The following is a 16,457-nucleotide window of genomic DNA, read 5'->3' as shown; positions in this document are numbered from 1 at the left end:
CCCCCCCTTCTTTTCTAAGGAAAATGGGTCAGCCAACGTTTTAAAGGTTTTAAATGTAGTAGGTTCTAATTTGGCCCAGGATGCTTGTTGCTGTTTCATTATTTATCATTCTTGTGTATTGGCTAAGAGATAACTTTTATGGTTTCTAAAATTGGAAAGTTAAAACCCCTCTCAAATTGAAGGAAACTGCAGTTTCTTCAGAGTCTTGGGGATGAAGCTCTCCACACAGTCCCTTAGGTGTTTGTGGATGTGAGTATAGTATTTCACTGGAATTTGAAGCAGAATTTATGTATTTACTTAATTTATATCCCACCTTTCTCCCCATTAGGGACCCATTCTCTTCTCCTCCATTTTATCCTCACAACAACCCTGTGCAGTAGCTTAGGCTGACTGGCCCAAGGTCACCCAGCAGACTTCCATTGCAGAGTAAAGATTTGAATCTGATTCTCCCAGATACTAGTCTGACACTCAACCACTACACCACGTTGGCTCTCAGTGCTTTTTGGAATATACATTCTTGGTAAACTGTTAACTGTTTACCTCCCCAGGTACTCATTACTATCTGTTTCTACCAATTTCCACCTAACCGCTGATGAACTCTGATACATTTTAAGTTGGCATCAACCATAGTATTGACATATTTTGGTATAATTGGTCTAGATATACTATTTGGAAAGGGTCACATCCTAAAATTCCAAATGGAAAACACAGATGGTGTACAATTCTTTCCCCTGGACCTAAACTCCAATTTAGAACAGTTTACTGAATAATATAAGTATCCAAATACAAGTATTACAGACAGTGCAGTGCACCACTGGTTATTTGTGCTACTCTTCCCTAGACTGCCCATCCATTTGCCCATTAAGCCTTCCTCTTAGCTGCGCTATCATGGGTTTGACAACACAAATACACACAATTCTATGTCAGAAACCGAGGAAAGGGATGGGGGGGAGGAGAAGAACCACACTGTCACCACCAGATCCATTTAACAAATGAAACTGGAAAACAAATCCATTTAACAAATGAAACTGGAAAACCATATTGCTGTACAGCAATTAGAAAAAACTTCCAAAGACTTTTCAGTACCTTTTCAGAATCTAATGAAATTATTGCGGCAATATCAGTTTTTTTTTTTAAATTAAGGCTAGCAGACATCTATACTAAGATTGTCAGCACCTTGCCTTTTGCTGGTGAACCTTTACCTTGAATAAATAAAATTCTTCAATTATAATGTTCCTGTCACCATATGTAAAGTCAACTACTTCAAGTGACAGGAGGAACCCTGGCAAACACGTACTTAGTTGCCAGTTTATTTTCTTTGATTTGCTCATTCCGGATGAAGTTTCTCTGCATGCTTTGTAATTGGTTTCCAGAACAGTTAGGCATTCAGCTTCCAGGAGAATAAAATCATCTCTTGGCAATGAATGCTCAAAATAGATGGCTCATAGGCCAGCATCCTGTAAAACGCATGTTCTAGTGTTGCCTTGAAACATAAAAGATGACTTTCTAGTAGCCTTGGTCATAACATCCTGAACATCTGACTGGCAAAATGCGGATGTGTGACGTGACACTACTAACGCTCATAGACTATAAAGATCCACATGGTCTGAAGCCTACGTGCCACAGAAATGTATCCCCATTGTTCTTTATTGTAGTTTGCCGAGAACTTTGTCAGAAGAGTACAATTACTTCTACACCAACCAAGTTCAATTCTCAAAGAATCTACTACTATTCTTTGAGCTTTGTGATAAAGACAAAGAGAAGTCACTTTGCACAAAGAAATTAACACCACTTCCAAAATATTAGTCTTGTTGTGGTCTAGCACTACAGTTTATAATGATAAATTGTGGGGCCTTGGAGATTTGGATTTTCTTTACTTGCATGGAACCAAGATATAAATTATTTCGCACTAGCCAAATGCCCGCTAAATCTGATGTTAAACAGGTAATTGTTTATTTTTATTTTATTTCTAGAATTGATACCTCACATTTTTGTCCTCATCAGGACCACCAAGGTAGCTAATGGATTAAAAACATTCATAATAAAAACACATCTAAAAAACCATTAAAACCAAACAAAAATACATTATTCAATTAAAACCAAGTTAAAGTACACATACAATACACATACTTTCAACAATTAAAAACAGGGTAAGAAGGAGGGATCACTGAGGGAATGCCAGATGAAACAAATAAGTCTTCACCCACTGGAGAAAGATGGCAATAGAAAGCACCAGGCCTCTCTCTCTAGGGCACTGGTTCCCAACCGGGGGTCCGTGGACCCCCAGGGGTCCGCGAGAACAAAATTAAGGTCCGCGAAACAAAGTTATAAACCCATAATAAAATAATATTTTCAATTAAAAGTTCTCTATTATAAAAATATATATTCAAATATTATTGTAAGTTTAATGTTTAACTAACAGTTATGATTAAAGTTTATTTTCAAATTCTCAGAATTTTTATTTTGAACCTTGGGGTCCCTGCACAGAACAAAAAAGTCCTAGTGGTCCCTGGTCAAAAAAAGGTTGGGAACCACTGCTCTAGGGAGACAGTTCTGAGATTAGGTGAGTAGCAAACCAGGAAAGGACCTTCTCAGTCGTGGCACCAAAACTCTGCAACTCCCTCCCTAGAGAGGAGAGAGTTGCAGGGAAAGAATTGCAGTTTTGGTGCCACGACTGAGAAGGTCCTTTCCTTGGTTGCCACCCACCTAATTTCAGAAGGAACCTGAAGCAGACACCCTTGGAAGATAACTGTAGCGGTCAGACAAGTTCATAAGCCAGTAGGCCGTCCTTCGGGGATGCTGGTACCAAGACATGTGGGGCTTTAAAGATCAACACCAGCACATTGAATTGTGCCTGGAAACAGACTGGGGGCAAGTGTAGATGAAGTGACTGGAGTGATATGGCCCCTACAACCTACTCCAGTCAACATCCTGGCTGCAGCATTCTGCACCAAGCGAAGTTTCGAAACACTTCACTTAGAGTACATTGCTGTAATCTAAGCGAGATATAGCCAAGGCATGCACCACCATGGCCACATTTTTTCTGCCCAGGAAGAGCTACAGCTGACTATCCAAAGTTGGTAAAAGATGCTCCTGGCCACCATTGCAACCTGCTTATCCAGCTGTAGGTCTGGGGTCTAAGAGCACCCCCAGACTATGGACCTATTCAGTCAAAGGGACTGCAACTCTATCCAAAACAGGTGACACCCGAAATCCTGGACTGCCTTTCCACTTCTCAGTAACACTGCCACCTTTCATGATTAAACTTCAAATCCACTCCAAAACTGTCTCTAGGCAATGATTCTGGGTTTCTACAATCTCCTTGGGAGCGTCCTGAAGTGCAAGATAGAGGTGTGTCATCCATCTATTGATGACAACCCAGTTCAAACCTCTGGATGACCTCGCCCAGTAGTTTCATGTAGATGGAAACTTGCAGGACAAGATGGAACCTTGCATGGAACCCCACAGTCCAAAGGCCCGGGGGCTGAGCAAGAGTCCCCAAGCACCACTTTCTCAAATCTGTACATACACCTAGGCATGTATGTATAGAGCTTCAGCTCCTCCTCCTCCTCAGGGTCAAATGTCCAGCTAATCTAGATTCAGACCTCTGTTCCAAGTCAAGCATTGGAGGGATGAGAGAAGGGCATACTGTTAGCATTCCCCTCAACCCAAAAGTGGATTGTGGCACACCAGCACACCTTCCCTCTGGACAGCAATTGTGTTCATCCTGAGTACGCTGGTATTTTCTCACAGCACGCATGTAAAATGTAAAGGGCAGGTACAGATATCCTAATGTGTACATGACCCGGGATTCCTAATTTGTCTATGGTTCAACAACATGTATACATAGATGTTTTCAGGATGCCTGACAGACACTTATATTTTTGCTTGCTGTGAGAAGCAAGTGGTACAGTTGCAGCAACCAGAACTGAAACGTAAAATAAGAAGCAGCCCTTAGATAAACTAATAACAATGGACGGGATATTTAGATTCTAGACTATTTATTATTTTTACTACATTTTTCAGATGGACCCACATGCCTATGAATGACAGATTATTTGAAGGATTGTTAATTAAAATCAAGTTTAAAAATAGGCACTTAGCTTTCATTCCTCAAGCACAGTCATTACAACTGGTATCATTGTAAAGATTCAGGCTATAATAAGCCTGCCTCTTGTCACTGTATCATAAACTGCTTGACTTAAGAGTAGGCTTCTATGATCATATTTCATGAATTATAACTAAAGATTTAAAATTATTCTGGAGTACTGCCCCCAAGTGTAGGTTGGTGTCCAGGAACTACATGTCTTGTATAGCGCAGGGAGGACCTCCCTTATGTGCTTGCCAAAACTGGGGTGGGGAAGCTTTTACACTTCATTGTTGCACAATGCTTCTCTAAATGAAAAAGTGATACATTCATATTGTTTACTCTTTATTTGTCATACATATGGGGACAATTTGTTAAAATTAGAGATGGTTAAGATCCTCTTAGCGCAATTCAGAACTGGGTCAAACATTAAGGAAATCAGGAGAACACTCACAACACAACGACCCCCAAACCAAAACTGAACCCTTTTCTTCTCCTTCAAGGGCTGTGGTTCAGTAATAAGAGCAACTGCTTCTCATGCAGAAGGTCCTAGATTCAAACCCCATAATCTCCAGTTAAAGGGATCAGATGTGAAAGATCTCCGCCTGAAACCTGCTTTGGTTCCTGACCAGTAAGAAAAACAGACTAGAAATAAATAAAACAAAATAAGACCCTAGAGAGCCACTGCTAGTCAGAAAGAACAGATCAGATATCGATAGACCAACAGTATGAATCAGTAGCAGGCAGCTTCATGGGGGCTTATAAGTTCTCTTAATGTTAGTTACACCATGTCAGAGTTTCTTAAATCTATTATTTTTTTGTCCAAGTTCTGAACATGAAATTAAAAAAAAAAAAAAAAACAAGTTCTGAACATGAAACATACCTCAGACAGAGCTAAGTCAAGCTAAGAGGAATTTTAGTGCTTGAGGGAGCTATGGGTAAACACAGGGAAGTTCCATACTCTTGGGGAAAAGAAGCTGCACAACCCTTTCCTTTGGTTACATTTGTATTTAATACAGAGGTATTTGGAAGGGAAGTTCTTGCCTTCAACGTAAGCTAATGAGCATAATTTATACACATAGGGCTGGGAAGCTTCCTAGAGCTTGGTCAGACAACCTGAGAGACTGCAAAGCTCCCCCTGCCTCCTGTCCAAGGCTCCAGAGTTCCTCTGCATTGCCCAGTTTCCCAGGAGCCATAAAAACCACCTTTGGGGAATGGCCACTTAGTTCTGTCTGAACTGTGATTTGGTGTCTGGGGCTTGGGCAAAAAACAGAGTTAAACTAAATGCACAGTCTGCAAATGTGGCAATGCATTCTAACCTGTAGAAGAATTCAACTCAACTTCCTTTACTTTCTTACTTCAATCTCATTTACATTATGAATTAAACAAAATCCACCCAAACACAGTTGATCTTCATATTAAAAGTCATGCAACCCAGGCATATGTATGTGAGCACCATCTCCAGGTACTGGTGGTTCCAGAAATCTAACTTTTCAAAAACCTTATTTCATGTTGGCTTGGCCAAACTCCAGGTCCTCCTTACAGCTTTCTGTTACACTGAAGAATGTGAACAGCTACATTCTGTTTTTCCACATGTCAAACTACATATTTTACAACATTTATTAGGAAATTCTAAGCCAATTCAACAGTATGGGTTGGATCATAGATTCTATCAGTTGAAGGTGCAGAAGGATATAGATATTTCCTTTGTTCCTCTCCCCTCCGCTGTCTAGATCTTTCCAAACCCAAGACAGTTGATCCTGGGTCACAGGACCCATGAGGACTAATAGACATATGGAGCTGTGCTGTGGAACACAGGCAGGATGGTGTTGCTGCAGTTGTCTTGTTTGGGGGCTTCCTTAGAGGCACCTGGTTGACCACTGTGTGAACAGACTGCTGGACTTGATGGACCTTGGTCTGATCCAGCAGGGCTTTTCTTATGTTCTTATGATCATGGTGCTGCCCTGAGAAGACAAAAGGGTTGAAATTGCCACTCCTTCCTCTTGCATTAGAGAAATAGGAAGGAGATGAAGATTTTGTCCTCTTCCCCCTCCTCAGTGAAGCACTCCCACCCATGTGACTATGGTCCACTTGGATCCTGTGACCCTGGGAATCAACTTTCCTAAAGTCAGACACATCTGCTGGGGAGGGGTGAACAAGGGAACAATCCATGATCCTTGCACCCACAGACTGTTGAAACCAACCCTATAAGAGGAATATATTAGACATTAAATATTTTGGCCATTGGGGTCCTGCTTAAGACCAATCGGTCATTTGAGCAGAATCATTAAAGAAAGGTAAAAGAAACCTACCCTATGTCCAGCAGACCCACTAGATGAGTCAGAGGCAATATTGAATTCTGATCCAACCCATTTCTACAACAATCTAGTTAGATCTCCTTATGGATGCCATTCTGAGTTTAAAACAAAACACAAATCAGTTTTATGTGAAACTACATTTGAGTGACAATACTTGGCTTTGATTTCTGGCCATGTTGCTTATTTCTCTTGTTTTCATCCATCCTCCTCAAACTCATGAGGTTTCCTATGTTTCACTATCAATGCTGCATCGCTTATAGTCTCCAGCTCTAAATTATATGAAATTTGTTGAATGAATCCAAGGAAAATGCCAGTGTTAGGCAGGAATAAACTTGTTTATGTTCGTTGACGATCCACTGAAGATGAATAATGCAAAAGGGAATGACTGCCAAGAATTTTTCCAAACATTCCAGAGCATGGCTTCATATAACGATACTCTACAATTTGCTTTGTCAGTACTGTGACCTGAGGGCAGCTAGTTTTCCAACTCCAACCACTTACATGCCTTTTCTGTGGCTTGGGGTGTATTCATGCTGTTTGAGAAACTTGTTTCAAAATGTTCCAGTCTTTCATTCCTGCATAAGGTTTATTTTAACATTTGAAAGCAATCTGTAACAGAAGCAGAACCACGCATCGGCTATGATAGAGTACACTAAGCATCTCTGCTAAATTTAGCTTCCTTTGCAATTGGTCTGCTTAAAATTAGGTGGTGCATACTAAATTTTATAATTTCACTTATTGTGAAATAGCTAATATGTTTACTTTTAGTTACCCTTTACCAATCAATCAATCAATCAATCAATCATATTTTAGTTGATCAGCTAGATAAGATCACTGAACTGTGATTTTTATCTATTCTTGCTTCAGAATCTTCTCTTTTTCAAGCATTTTGGTTGCCCAAGTATTCCATTCTTAATCCTGCCCTACATAAGCAGCTGAGTAGCTACAATAAAACTATAACACAAAACCCCATAATTTACTCAAAAATTAGCTAGGGAATGTCTTAAAATTGTTACTCTGGACATTTTTGTAAAACAGAACCTGATATACCTTGCATAACTGTGGTTTTTCACATCTAAGACCATGGTTACAGAGGAGCTTTTCTGGACCTGAGGAGGGGATCATTCAACACAACAGTGTGAAGATGGCCGTCGAACAGACTAGCCTCTGCTAGCTGCTTGCTACCCCTGCCAGCAAGGAAGGATTTCTAAGCACTAGAGGAGTTCTGCTTAGGATCTTTATCCTCTAAGCAGCTGAGACCATGGTTCTTGTAGGATCACCTGTTCCCCCATAAACCTGCCCAGTGGCCCTGCTCCAGGTGACCCCAACAGCAGGAGTGAGGAATGTGGTTACCCACAACAGGGCCTTTTATGTAGCCCATCTTGAGAATGCCTGGTGCCCAGCCTTTTTGGTTTTGGACCCCAGACTAAGACCTTTCTGTTTCCCAAACCCTTGGCTAGTTTGTGTATGTTGTAGTCCAGTTTTGACTCGTTTTTGTTTTTAAGCACAGGTTGAGTTTCTCTTATCCAAAAATACCAAAATCTGAAATGCTCCAAAATCCAAAACTTTTTGAGCCGACATGACGCCACACCTCAAAACACAGGCATTACTCACTGGCCCCTGGCCCTGATCAGCGTGCCAAGCTTCCCACGTCTGCAATGCCCTGCCTGCCTCAGCAGCAGCCACATAAGTTTGCTGGTAGTCATGTCTTCTCGCCCATAAAAGGCACGGGCTAGAAGCTCTCGCAGCACTTTGCTCTCTACCTCAGGCTGGGGTTCAGATCAAGGAGGGAGGGAACAGATCTACGTGCATTACTCACTGTGGGGTGTGGGGGGGTTGTTGTTTTTTTGTTTATGCTCTGCTTTTTAAAAAAAAAAATCCGAAATTTGAAGCACTTCTGGGTCCCAAGCATTTCCGATACTCAACCTGTACTGATTTTATGGCATGTATTTTAACTCTTGTTAAAGTTATTTTAATGAAGTACATTTAGAAGGCGGGTTTATTTTAATGGTTTAATAATGTCTTTATCATGTATGTTTTAAATAAGGGCAGAAAGATGGGATATAAATTTTGTAAATACATACATACATATATTTCTTCTTTCAAATACTGAGACTTTACCAGTTGGCTTCTAGTAAAAACTCTTTTAACGTTAAATACATTTCACTCTAACATGAGCAGCTGTTCATGTTTGTTCTCCCTATTTTTTACTATACCTTCACCATGGGAGACCTTTTTTAATTAACTACAAGAAGGTGTTCTGAACATTTGCATTATTTAAAGAGAAAAAAAGATAAACAGTTCAGTATTGCACTGTAAATCATCAAAGCAGTTCAAAACAAAGTTCCTCTACTCAAAATAGAATCAAAATAAAGATTGCACACTAGATCCATTAGTGTTAAAGATATAAAATATTACTGTAATAATTTAATCTTGGGCAGGTGCAAAAGTTAATACTCAAGCACTGGCATATTATCTGTGATGCAGTGCCTCAATTAATTGTGAATTATATTAGCAGCTGATCTCCCTCCCTCAATTCTAGCTGCTGGCAAAGTCACATGATCTATATAGCTTGCTTGCTACTAGTCAGCTGCAACAAATGAGAGCAGAATGGGGGGGGGGAGCCTAGGGCAAGCCAAGCTGCCTTCTCCTTGCTCTTGACTTAAGAAAGTCTCCGTCCACATCCCCCTTTCTGTTTAGCTTCTTCACTGAATTTCTGAACATTTTAACAAAAGCAGAATAAGTCTTTCACAACCCTCACCTCCCACTTGCCAGTTGACAGTGACCCTACCCCCTTCTTCAGCCACTGCAATGCATTCTCTACAATATACTATGAAAGAAAAGAGATTTTTTACATCCCTCAACACCTCCCTTTCAACTCTTGCTCTTTCACCATAATCTGTGATTGTACTTTTTCTCTGAAAGAAAATAAAAGTTGGTAAAGTAATAAGGGATCATAGCCAGGCCATTCACTCATTAGTTCTCTCTTGGGATAAGAAGGGGGAACTCTCTTTTTTGGGTGGAAGGTATATAAATAAGTAGGTTGTAAACTGCTTTTGACTGTAATGCTGTTTTTGTGTGACCCAGTTTCTACCATGGATCTTGGTAAACTGATAAAAGCATGTGGATTAAGTGGGGTCTTTTGTCCTGCTGTCTTTTAAAAGCCCCACACTGGAGCTGCAGCCCCATCTCATCATTCTCAATAAGGGATTATGTGGATGGAAGGAGGGAGATTGCACCATCCCTAGCTGGATGCAGCTAGAACAGCAATATTTTCTGCTGCTCTGTGCTGACTTCACTGTATGCAGGAGGCTGGGGAGCAATACTACTGAACAAACTAGGATTTCTGCATTCAGATGTCTTGACAAACCATTATTAATACAGCACCCATGAAACGGCAGTTTACTAAGCAGCTGGTATTCAGACTGCCTACTAAATCAGGGTTTAACCAGGCCCTAGTTTATGGACTAATATAATGACATCTGAATGCAACCAAAGTGCCAGAAGCAAGGACATCCAGTGAGCATCATGACAAAGTAGGGACTTGAAACTCAGTCTCCCCAGTCCTAGGCCAACGCTACCCTGGTTTCTCCTAAACATATAAATATTCCAAAATAGAAGAGAACACTTTGATAGCTGTAAAACTAACAGCTTATAAATTTGTGCAGGCATTTCATAAATTTAGATAAAAATATAACAACAATCCAAAAACTGACATACCCAATTGCTGAAACAGCAGAGCCACGCTAGTCCCTGTAACAGGAAGACTATCGTGCAAAGGTGTTTGTACCAGCTGCCTGTCTCCTGCTCCCAGAGAAAATAGCTTCTGTAGAGAAATATTTTAATAAACCATTTATTCTTTATGCAATATACCATTTTGAATATACAGGTAGAGTATCCCTTATCTGGACATTCCATATCCGGACTGATCCAAAAACCAAACCCTTCGAGGAGACATGCAGGAGCAGGCAGATCCGTGCTGCCTGCTTTCAATGTTTCCTCTCACCTAAAAAAAAAACAAATACAGTGTACACAGCATCGTAGGTGGAGACAGAAAGCCTGCCGTTGTTAGTTGGTTTGTTGTTGCTCTTGTTTAATAGCTGATACAGGTATTCTGGTGAGACAGAAACACTTTTGCTTTCCCATGGTTCAATGTACACAAAATTATTAAAAATATTGTTTAAAATTACACACAGGCTATGTGTATAAAGTGTATATAAAATATAAATGAATTTGGGTACCATCCCCAAGATATCTCATTATGTATAAGCAAAAATTCCAAAATATTCCAATATGCAGAAAGATTTGAAATATGGACCACTTCTGGTCCCAAGCTATCTGGATAAGGGATACTAAACCTGTATTGTCTGATAAATATTACATGAGGCTATTTACCTTTTTGAATAACACACTTTATCTACTGCTCACAAATGAATTTATGGCAACCATAAATCATATTCTTGCAACCTGGACTCACCTCCTGAACAAATGTTTGCCCATGTCTCAGATGCCCAGAATTATGTGAAAGAACCCCTCCCGAGTTCTCTGTGCATTGAGGGGGAGGGGAAACCCTGAGAGAAACAGAGTCTTGCACTTTCCACTTGGATTCTGGTAAAGTCAACAGCAATGTTGATATCAACTGTCTCCAACTTTGCCATCCAACTTCCAAGTATTCATCAAATTCCAGAGTAACTTTTTAGGAGTTCTCTCAAACACCCATTCTTTATTAATTGGCTTCTAGTGAAAACCCATTTACGTTCATATACATTTCAGTCATTAATTTCTCACTTCCTGCTGGATGCAGTGCATGTCTCCAGGAGAGAAGGAAGGAACATTATGGGATAATGGTTACCGTCAGTTAAAATTTGGGACTCCTATGCAAAATTGATGTGAATATTAACAAAATAACCATCATCAGGATGGGTGTGCAAACAGGGAGGAAAAAAAGAGCAATAATTTTAATTGGATAGCAATGAGGGTATACGTTTCTCTAGGACACTCGCATCTAAAGAAGATTAACCCCTCAATATTCAGTAAAAACAAAGTGCATATGCCAGCATTATAAGAGGACTCTGTTTCAAAGATTTGGACCATAACAGGAAAATAATAACTATAGCAACAATAATAACATTAATAAACCTGCCCATCCCAGAAGGAAAACCAGGCAATTGTGAAAGCATGGGGAAGTGAAAAATTAGAGGGACAGAAAGGAATCTGAGGTTGCACCTTAAGTATTTAGATAATTGCCCAGTTAGAACAGTAAGGTTGATAAATTAGAAGGGACAGTCAATTAAAATAAGGGAAGGGGTTAGGAGTTGAAGTAGACAGTGAAACTGACTGACAATTAGACAGGGTGAATAGCTGGAGCTCAAGTGAGAGTCCTAAGGAGCGCCTGACATTTTTCCATCTTGGCAATGAGCTCCAGTTACTGTCAACAGAACATGTTCAAAGCAATGAGGGGGGGGATGAGTAAATTTATTGTTTTATCTGGCTGCCACATGGATGGCATCTTCTGTCACAGTCAAAACAGAATTGTCCAGACAATAATGTGAGTTCTGCACAGGTATTTAATCATACGCTCCAAATAACCAATATGCAGCACAGCATTAACATAGCAATTTTCCTAAATCCCTAGCTTCATCCTCTTTGTGCTACAAACAGGAATGTACAAATACCACAGAAACTCAGGGAAACCAGAAATACAAAATACTGAACTACATCTATCACAATTCAAGGATGCAATAAAAGCAACCGTACCATATTCAAAATAAAATAAAATAAAAATTAAAAGCACTGGTAATAAAAAGTCTGACCTCTGAAAAGTTCCTGAATTGATACTGTGCCTCATAAAGGCAACTGCAGTGACAAATTAACCCCTTGACCTTATTGTGGAAAGGAATTTTTGCTGTCTTTAGAAGAAGGACCATTGGGACCCACTCAACTGAACTATGGTCTTTTATTAAATCAAAATATTTGAAGAATTTATGTTTTGCTTTCTTCATAAATTAAGTTAACTGGATAAATATCCTCCCACCCTGCCATTTACCTGTGACCCTCCAGCAGCAGGGACAAAGCATGAACAAATATTTGCAATGAGGCTTTCCAATGAGACATTCAGGTTGTCCACGTACACAGTGTAGACCAAGCCAAGGCAAGCCTATAATATTAAATAAAAAAACATATATAATTGCAACCGGGGAAACCAAACATACATCTGTAGTACAAGAATCACAGTTATTTACAAACACCACAGAAAAGGTATTCTGCTTGATGAAAAATAATATGCAGATCTTAAGCTTTTCTTGAGTTCAAATGGTATAGTTTCAGCAGTTTTGTATGTGCGCACACATATATGCATATGTCCCTCCCTGCCGAATGCCTGAGGTTTCCCCCTCTCTTACTGAGTGTCTCCCAGATGAAACCCTGCTTCCTTTTCCTCACAGTAGTCAACAGGTGCCACGGTGAACCAAGCCCATCCCTCTCTGCATAGTCTGCCTCTTTAGTGCCTTCAATTTCATGAAGCAAAACCAGGGTAGAAGGCTTTTAAGTAAAGGGGACAAGAAAGTATTGTTTGGTTTGTTGCTATGTATACCACAGTATGTCTCAGAAATAACAGCTGAAAGACTGTGATGTCAGGTCCTATTGAAACAATATATAGGAAGTTACAATTAAGGACCCTCAGTGCTGCTGTTAAGCATCTGGAAAATTAAAGTATAATGTATGAACAAGCTCAAAGACATCTATCTGGTAGTAATAGCGGGCACCTAGCCATCATTAGAAATACACCACTACACTGGAAACATTGTGTTCCCCTCTTTTAGAACTATAGTTGTTAAGACTGGTGGGACTCTAATCTGGAGAACGCTCGTCCACATGAAGCCTGTTGGGTGGCCCTGGGCAAGGCGTAGTTCTCTCCGAACTCTCTCAGCCCACACAGAGCTCTCTCAGCCCACACAGAACTCTCTCAGCTCTCAACCACCTGTGAATGTCTTTTGCCTTGAAAACCCTACGGGGTCGCCACAAGTCGGCTGCGACTTGACGGCATGCATACCCACACTTTTTTTTCAGAGTAAAGGGCTGGGGGGGGGGAGCTCATCTACTCCCCATCTTCTTACTCTTCTTCATTCCTGAACCAGCTGCTACTTTGGTACCATTTCTGATAGTTGTGTTCTTGGTTACAATTGAAGTTTACTTGACATAGTAAATGTGATGACTATGCTGCTATGGCAGCGGTCAGCTTTGGCTACATACTTAACAATTCTGTGAAGCCAATTCAGACTAAGGGCAATACTTCTTGATCTCATTAGGAATGTGAAGAGTTTCATCCTCTTCTGAAGAGTGCCCATCAAAAGGAGAAGTGGTTTTCCTGGCTGATGAAAGTTCTCACAAAAAGCATTCCTGTGTCCTTTCAGCCCTATGTTTTATTAGAATCAGTCATCATTGTGTGTATGTGTGTGTAAAGTGCCGTCAAGTCGCAGCTGACGTATGGCGACCCCTTATCCCCTTATATGGCGATCCCTTTCAAGGCAAGAGACTAATAGAGGTGGTTTGCCAGTGCCTTCCTCTGTATAGCAACCCTGGACTTCCTTGGTGGTCTCCCATCCCAATACTAACCAGGGCTGACCCTGCTTAGCTTCTGAGACCTGACGAGATCAGGCTAGCCTGGGCCATCCGGTACTCGACAGGGACATAATCACTGAAGCAAGTCCTTCCTGCTTTTCCTAATATAATTAATGCTTTAGAGACCTGATAGTTACTTATAATTTCTGTTACTTCAAGTAAGCAATATTATCGCTAGATCAGATCTGCAATTCTGCCCCCCCCCCCCCACACACACCATTTATGCAACAGGGCCTCTCACACATTTCAGAATCTAGAGGAAAACCTCAACATTACATTTGTGAAATTCATTATATTATATAAGCAAATACAATTAATTTACTGTGACTAAAATACTAGGGATTGCTCTGAAACTTAAACATTTACTTGTGCATTTAGCTGAGAACACTCAACGTTTCTCTTTGCGGCTGATGTGCTTTTGAAAACATGTGACCAGCAAGGGAAACTGTTGGTGCACATATTTTATAGGCTAATTCTATTTGTGGTGATCTAAATTCTCGTAACAGTGTAGAGAAGTTTAAAATTAAAATGCTTGCCAGTATTCCTCAGTGAAAATAAACAATCTGTACATTGCCATGCATTATAAACAAAAACTAGGTACTTTTTACCCTGAAGATTTCTGCATAATCTAATCTGGACACCAACACCAGGCTTTTGGGAGCAAATACTTCTGCTGGCTGAATCAAACCAGAGTCTTCCTCTCCTTCAGTTTCTCTTGTCCCCTTGAAAACAGACACACTTCAGTCAACAAAGAGAAAACCATTACTTTTGTGAAATAATAGTATTTTCAGTTCAGTTTTTATTATGGCCCACAGGCTATTCAAAAGCAGAATTTAAAAATAAATAAAATTAATGACCTATATAAAAATCTCAAGATACATCATTCATCTTAAAACAACTAATAGTTAAGGGTTAGAGTCTGAGTAGATTATATACAAGACATTAACTCAGCCTGTATTTTCATTACAGGGAACAGATACAGCAGTTCTTTGGTCAACCCCCACCAGTAAGATTTTGAGAATCTTCTGCTCAGAGAACAGTTTTTTTATCAACCAAAACAGGTTTCAATAAATCCAAGAATACCTGTAAATAAAATCTACAATGAAAAAACACACGAACCAATGTTTCAATCAGGTTAGCAGAACAAGGACAGATTCCACCATCAGATGGAATGTTATTGTATCTTCCTCGCAAGACTGCAGATGGCGGCCCATTGAATCTAGCTAGCATGAACGCATGGTGATATCTTGGAACAGTTAGTATTGATAGATAACGTGCATACAGCTGTGGGATCGCTGGAGCTAAGTTGAACAGCAGGGAACAACACACGCTGCAGGCTTTAGCCATAGTTTCTTGAAAGTCGATATCTTTTATACGGTCTTTGATTGCTAAATTAGCTTTTGTGTTTAATATCCCAAGATATGCTAGGATCAGAAAAAACAACTACAATAATGTTTAATGAAAACTTTACATTTTGGAATAAACAAAAATACAATTTATCGCTCATTGTTCTCAAGATTATTACAATAACCAAATAAAATAAATACAGCACCTGCATGGAACATAGGGAAGTAGGGAACATCTACTGTGGATAACACTAGTTAGACTACTAATAATTTAGTTCACACAATTTGAACTTTCCACTGGAACGGGCAGCATGGCTGTTTTTGAACAAGTTTGTTCAAAGTTCCAACATATCCCACTATCAATTACGAATAAAAACCATGAATGGAGGTTGCAGTATGTGTGTGTGTGTGTGTATACGTGTGTGTGAGAGGAGATGGTGGATTTCAAAACAACCCATTCAAAGTTCCATGCAGAATTCCATCAGAAATCATATCTTTCATGCATGCAGTGGACACACTATTCAGAGAAAAGGTGCTCTATGCCCTCTGGTTGGTTTAATTCCCTCCCCCCCTCAATCTAGCTATTGCCTCCAGGCAAGGGGGATTAAGCAGACTCCAATAACTGTGGATGTATGATCCAGAAGAAGGGTTCTGGAGCAGTAGACTTGGATTGTAGTTTTACTTATCTCCTGGACTAAACAACATCCTCTTCTGCTTGTTGCTCTTTTCCATTCAAAATTATTGTTTCTAGCACAAGGTAACATAAAACACCAACTATAGCTTCTTAGAAGCTGAGAAGTGACAGTATTTCCCAGGTGCATCTCCTGCAGCTATCTTATCCTGAAAGGGGTGTACCTATGAGGAAGAGGTCTCAAACCAGCATATTCTAATTCTCTGGGCAACCTTTCCAACCACTACTGCATCGGAGGACAATTGGCAGTGGTTTCCCCCAGCATTTTCATTCATATGTACAACTAACTCTTGGGGGAACAGTTTGCCAACACTGCTTCCTTTTTAAAAGATTAAAGGCATTCTTTTCTATTTATAAATAAAATAATGAAAGAAAATGAAAACTCATATTTCTTT

General features: G+C 40.0%; 2 protein-coding genes across 2 annotated transcripts in view; one reads left to right on the top strand and one right to left on the bottom strand.

The window, feature by feature from the left end:
• The window catches only part of SBF2 (SET binding factor 2), a 247,743-nt gene that overhangs the window by 143,564 nt on the left and 87,722 nt on the right, over positions 1 to 16,457 (bottom strand). Inside the window, exons 4-6 of the mRNA XM_056851939.1 lie at positions 14,634 to 14,747; positions 12,452 to 12,562; positions 10,126 to 10,231 (exon numbers count right to left, since the gene is read on the bottom strand). Of these exons, the coding sequence (XP_056707917.1) occupies positions 10,126 to 10,231; positions 12,452 to 12,562; positions 14,634 to 14,747 (331 nt within the window). The remainder of the gene's footprint in view (positions 1 to 10,125; positions 10,232 to 12,451; positions 12,563 to 14,633; positions 14,748 to 16,457) is intronic.
• SWAP70 (switching B cell complex subunit SWAP70) overlaps positions 1 to 16,457 on the top strand; it is a 309,546-nt gene that overhangs the window by 284,156 nt on the left and 8,933 nt on the right. The window lies entirely within an intron of this gene.

Source organism: Euleptes europaea, chromosome 6, assembly GCF_029931775.1.
Source record: "Euleptes europaea isolate rEulEur1 chromosome 6, rEulEur1.hap1, whole genome shotgun sequence".
Classification (NCBI taxonomy): Eukaryota; Metazoa; Chordata; class Lepidosauria; order Squamata; family Sphaerodactylidae; genus Euleptes; species Euleptes europaea.
Note: the sequence above shows the minus strand (reverse complement) of the source record. Positions and strands in the feature narration are given on the sequence as shown.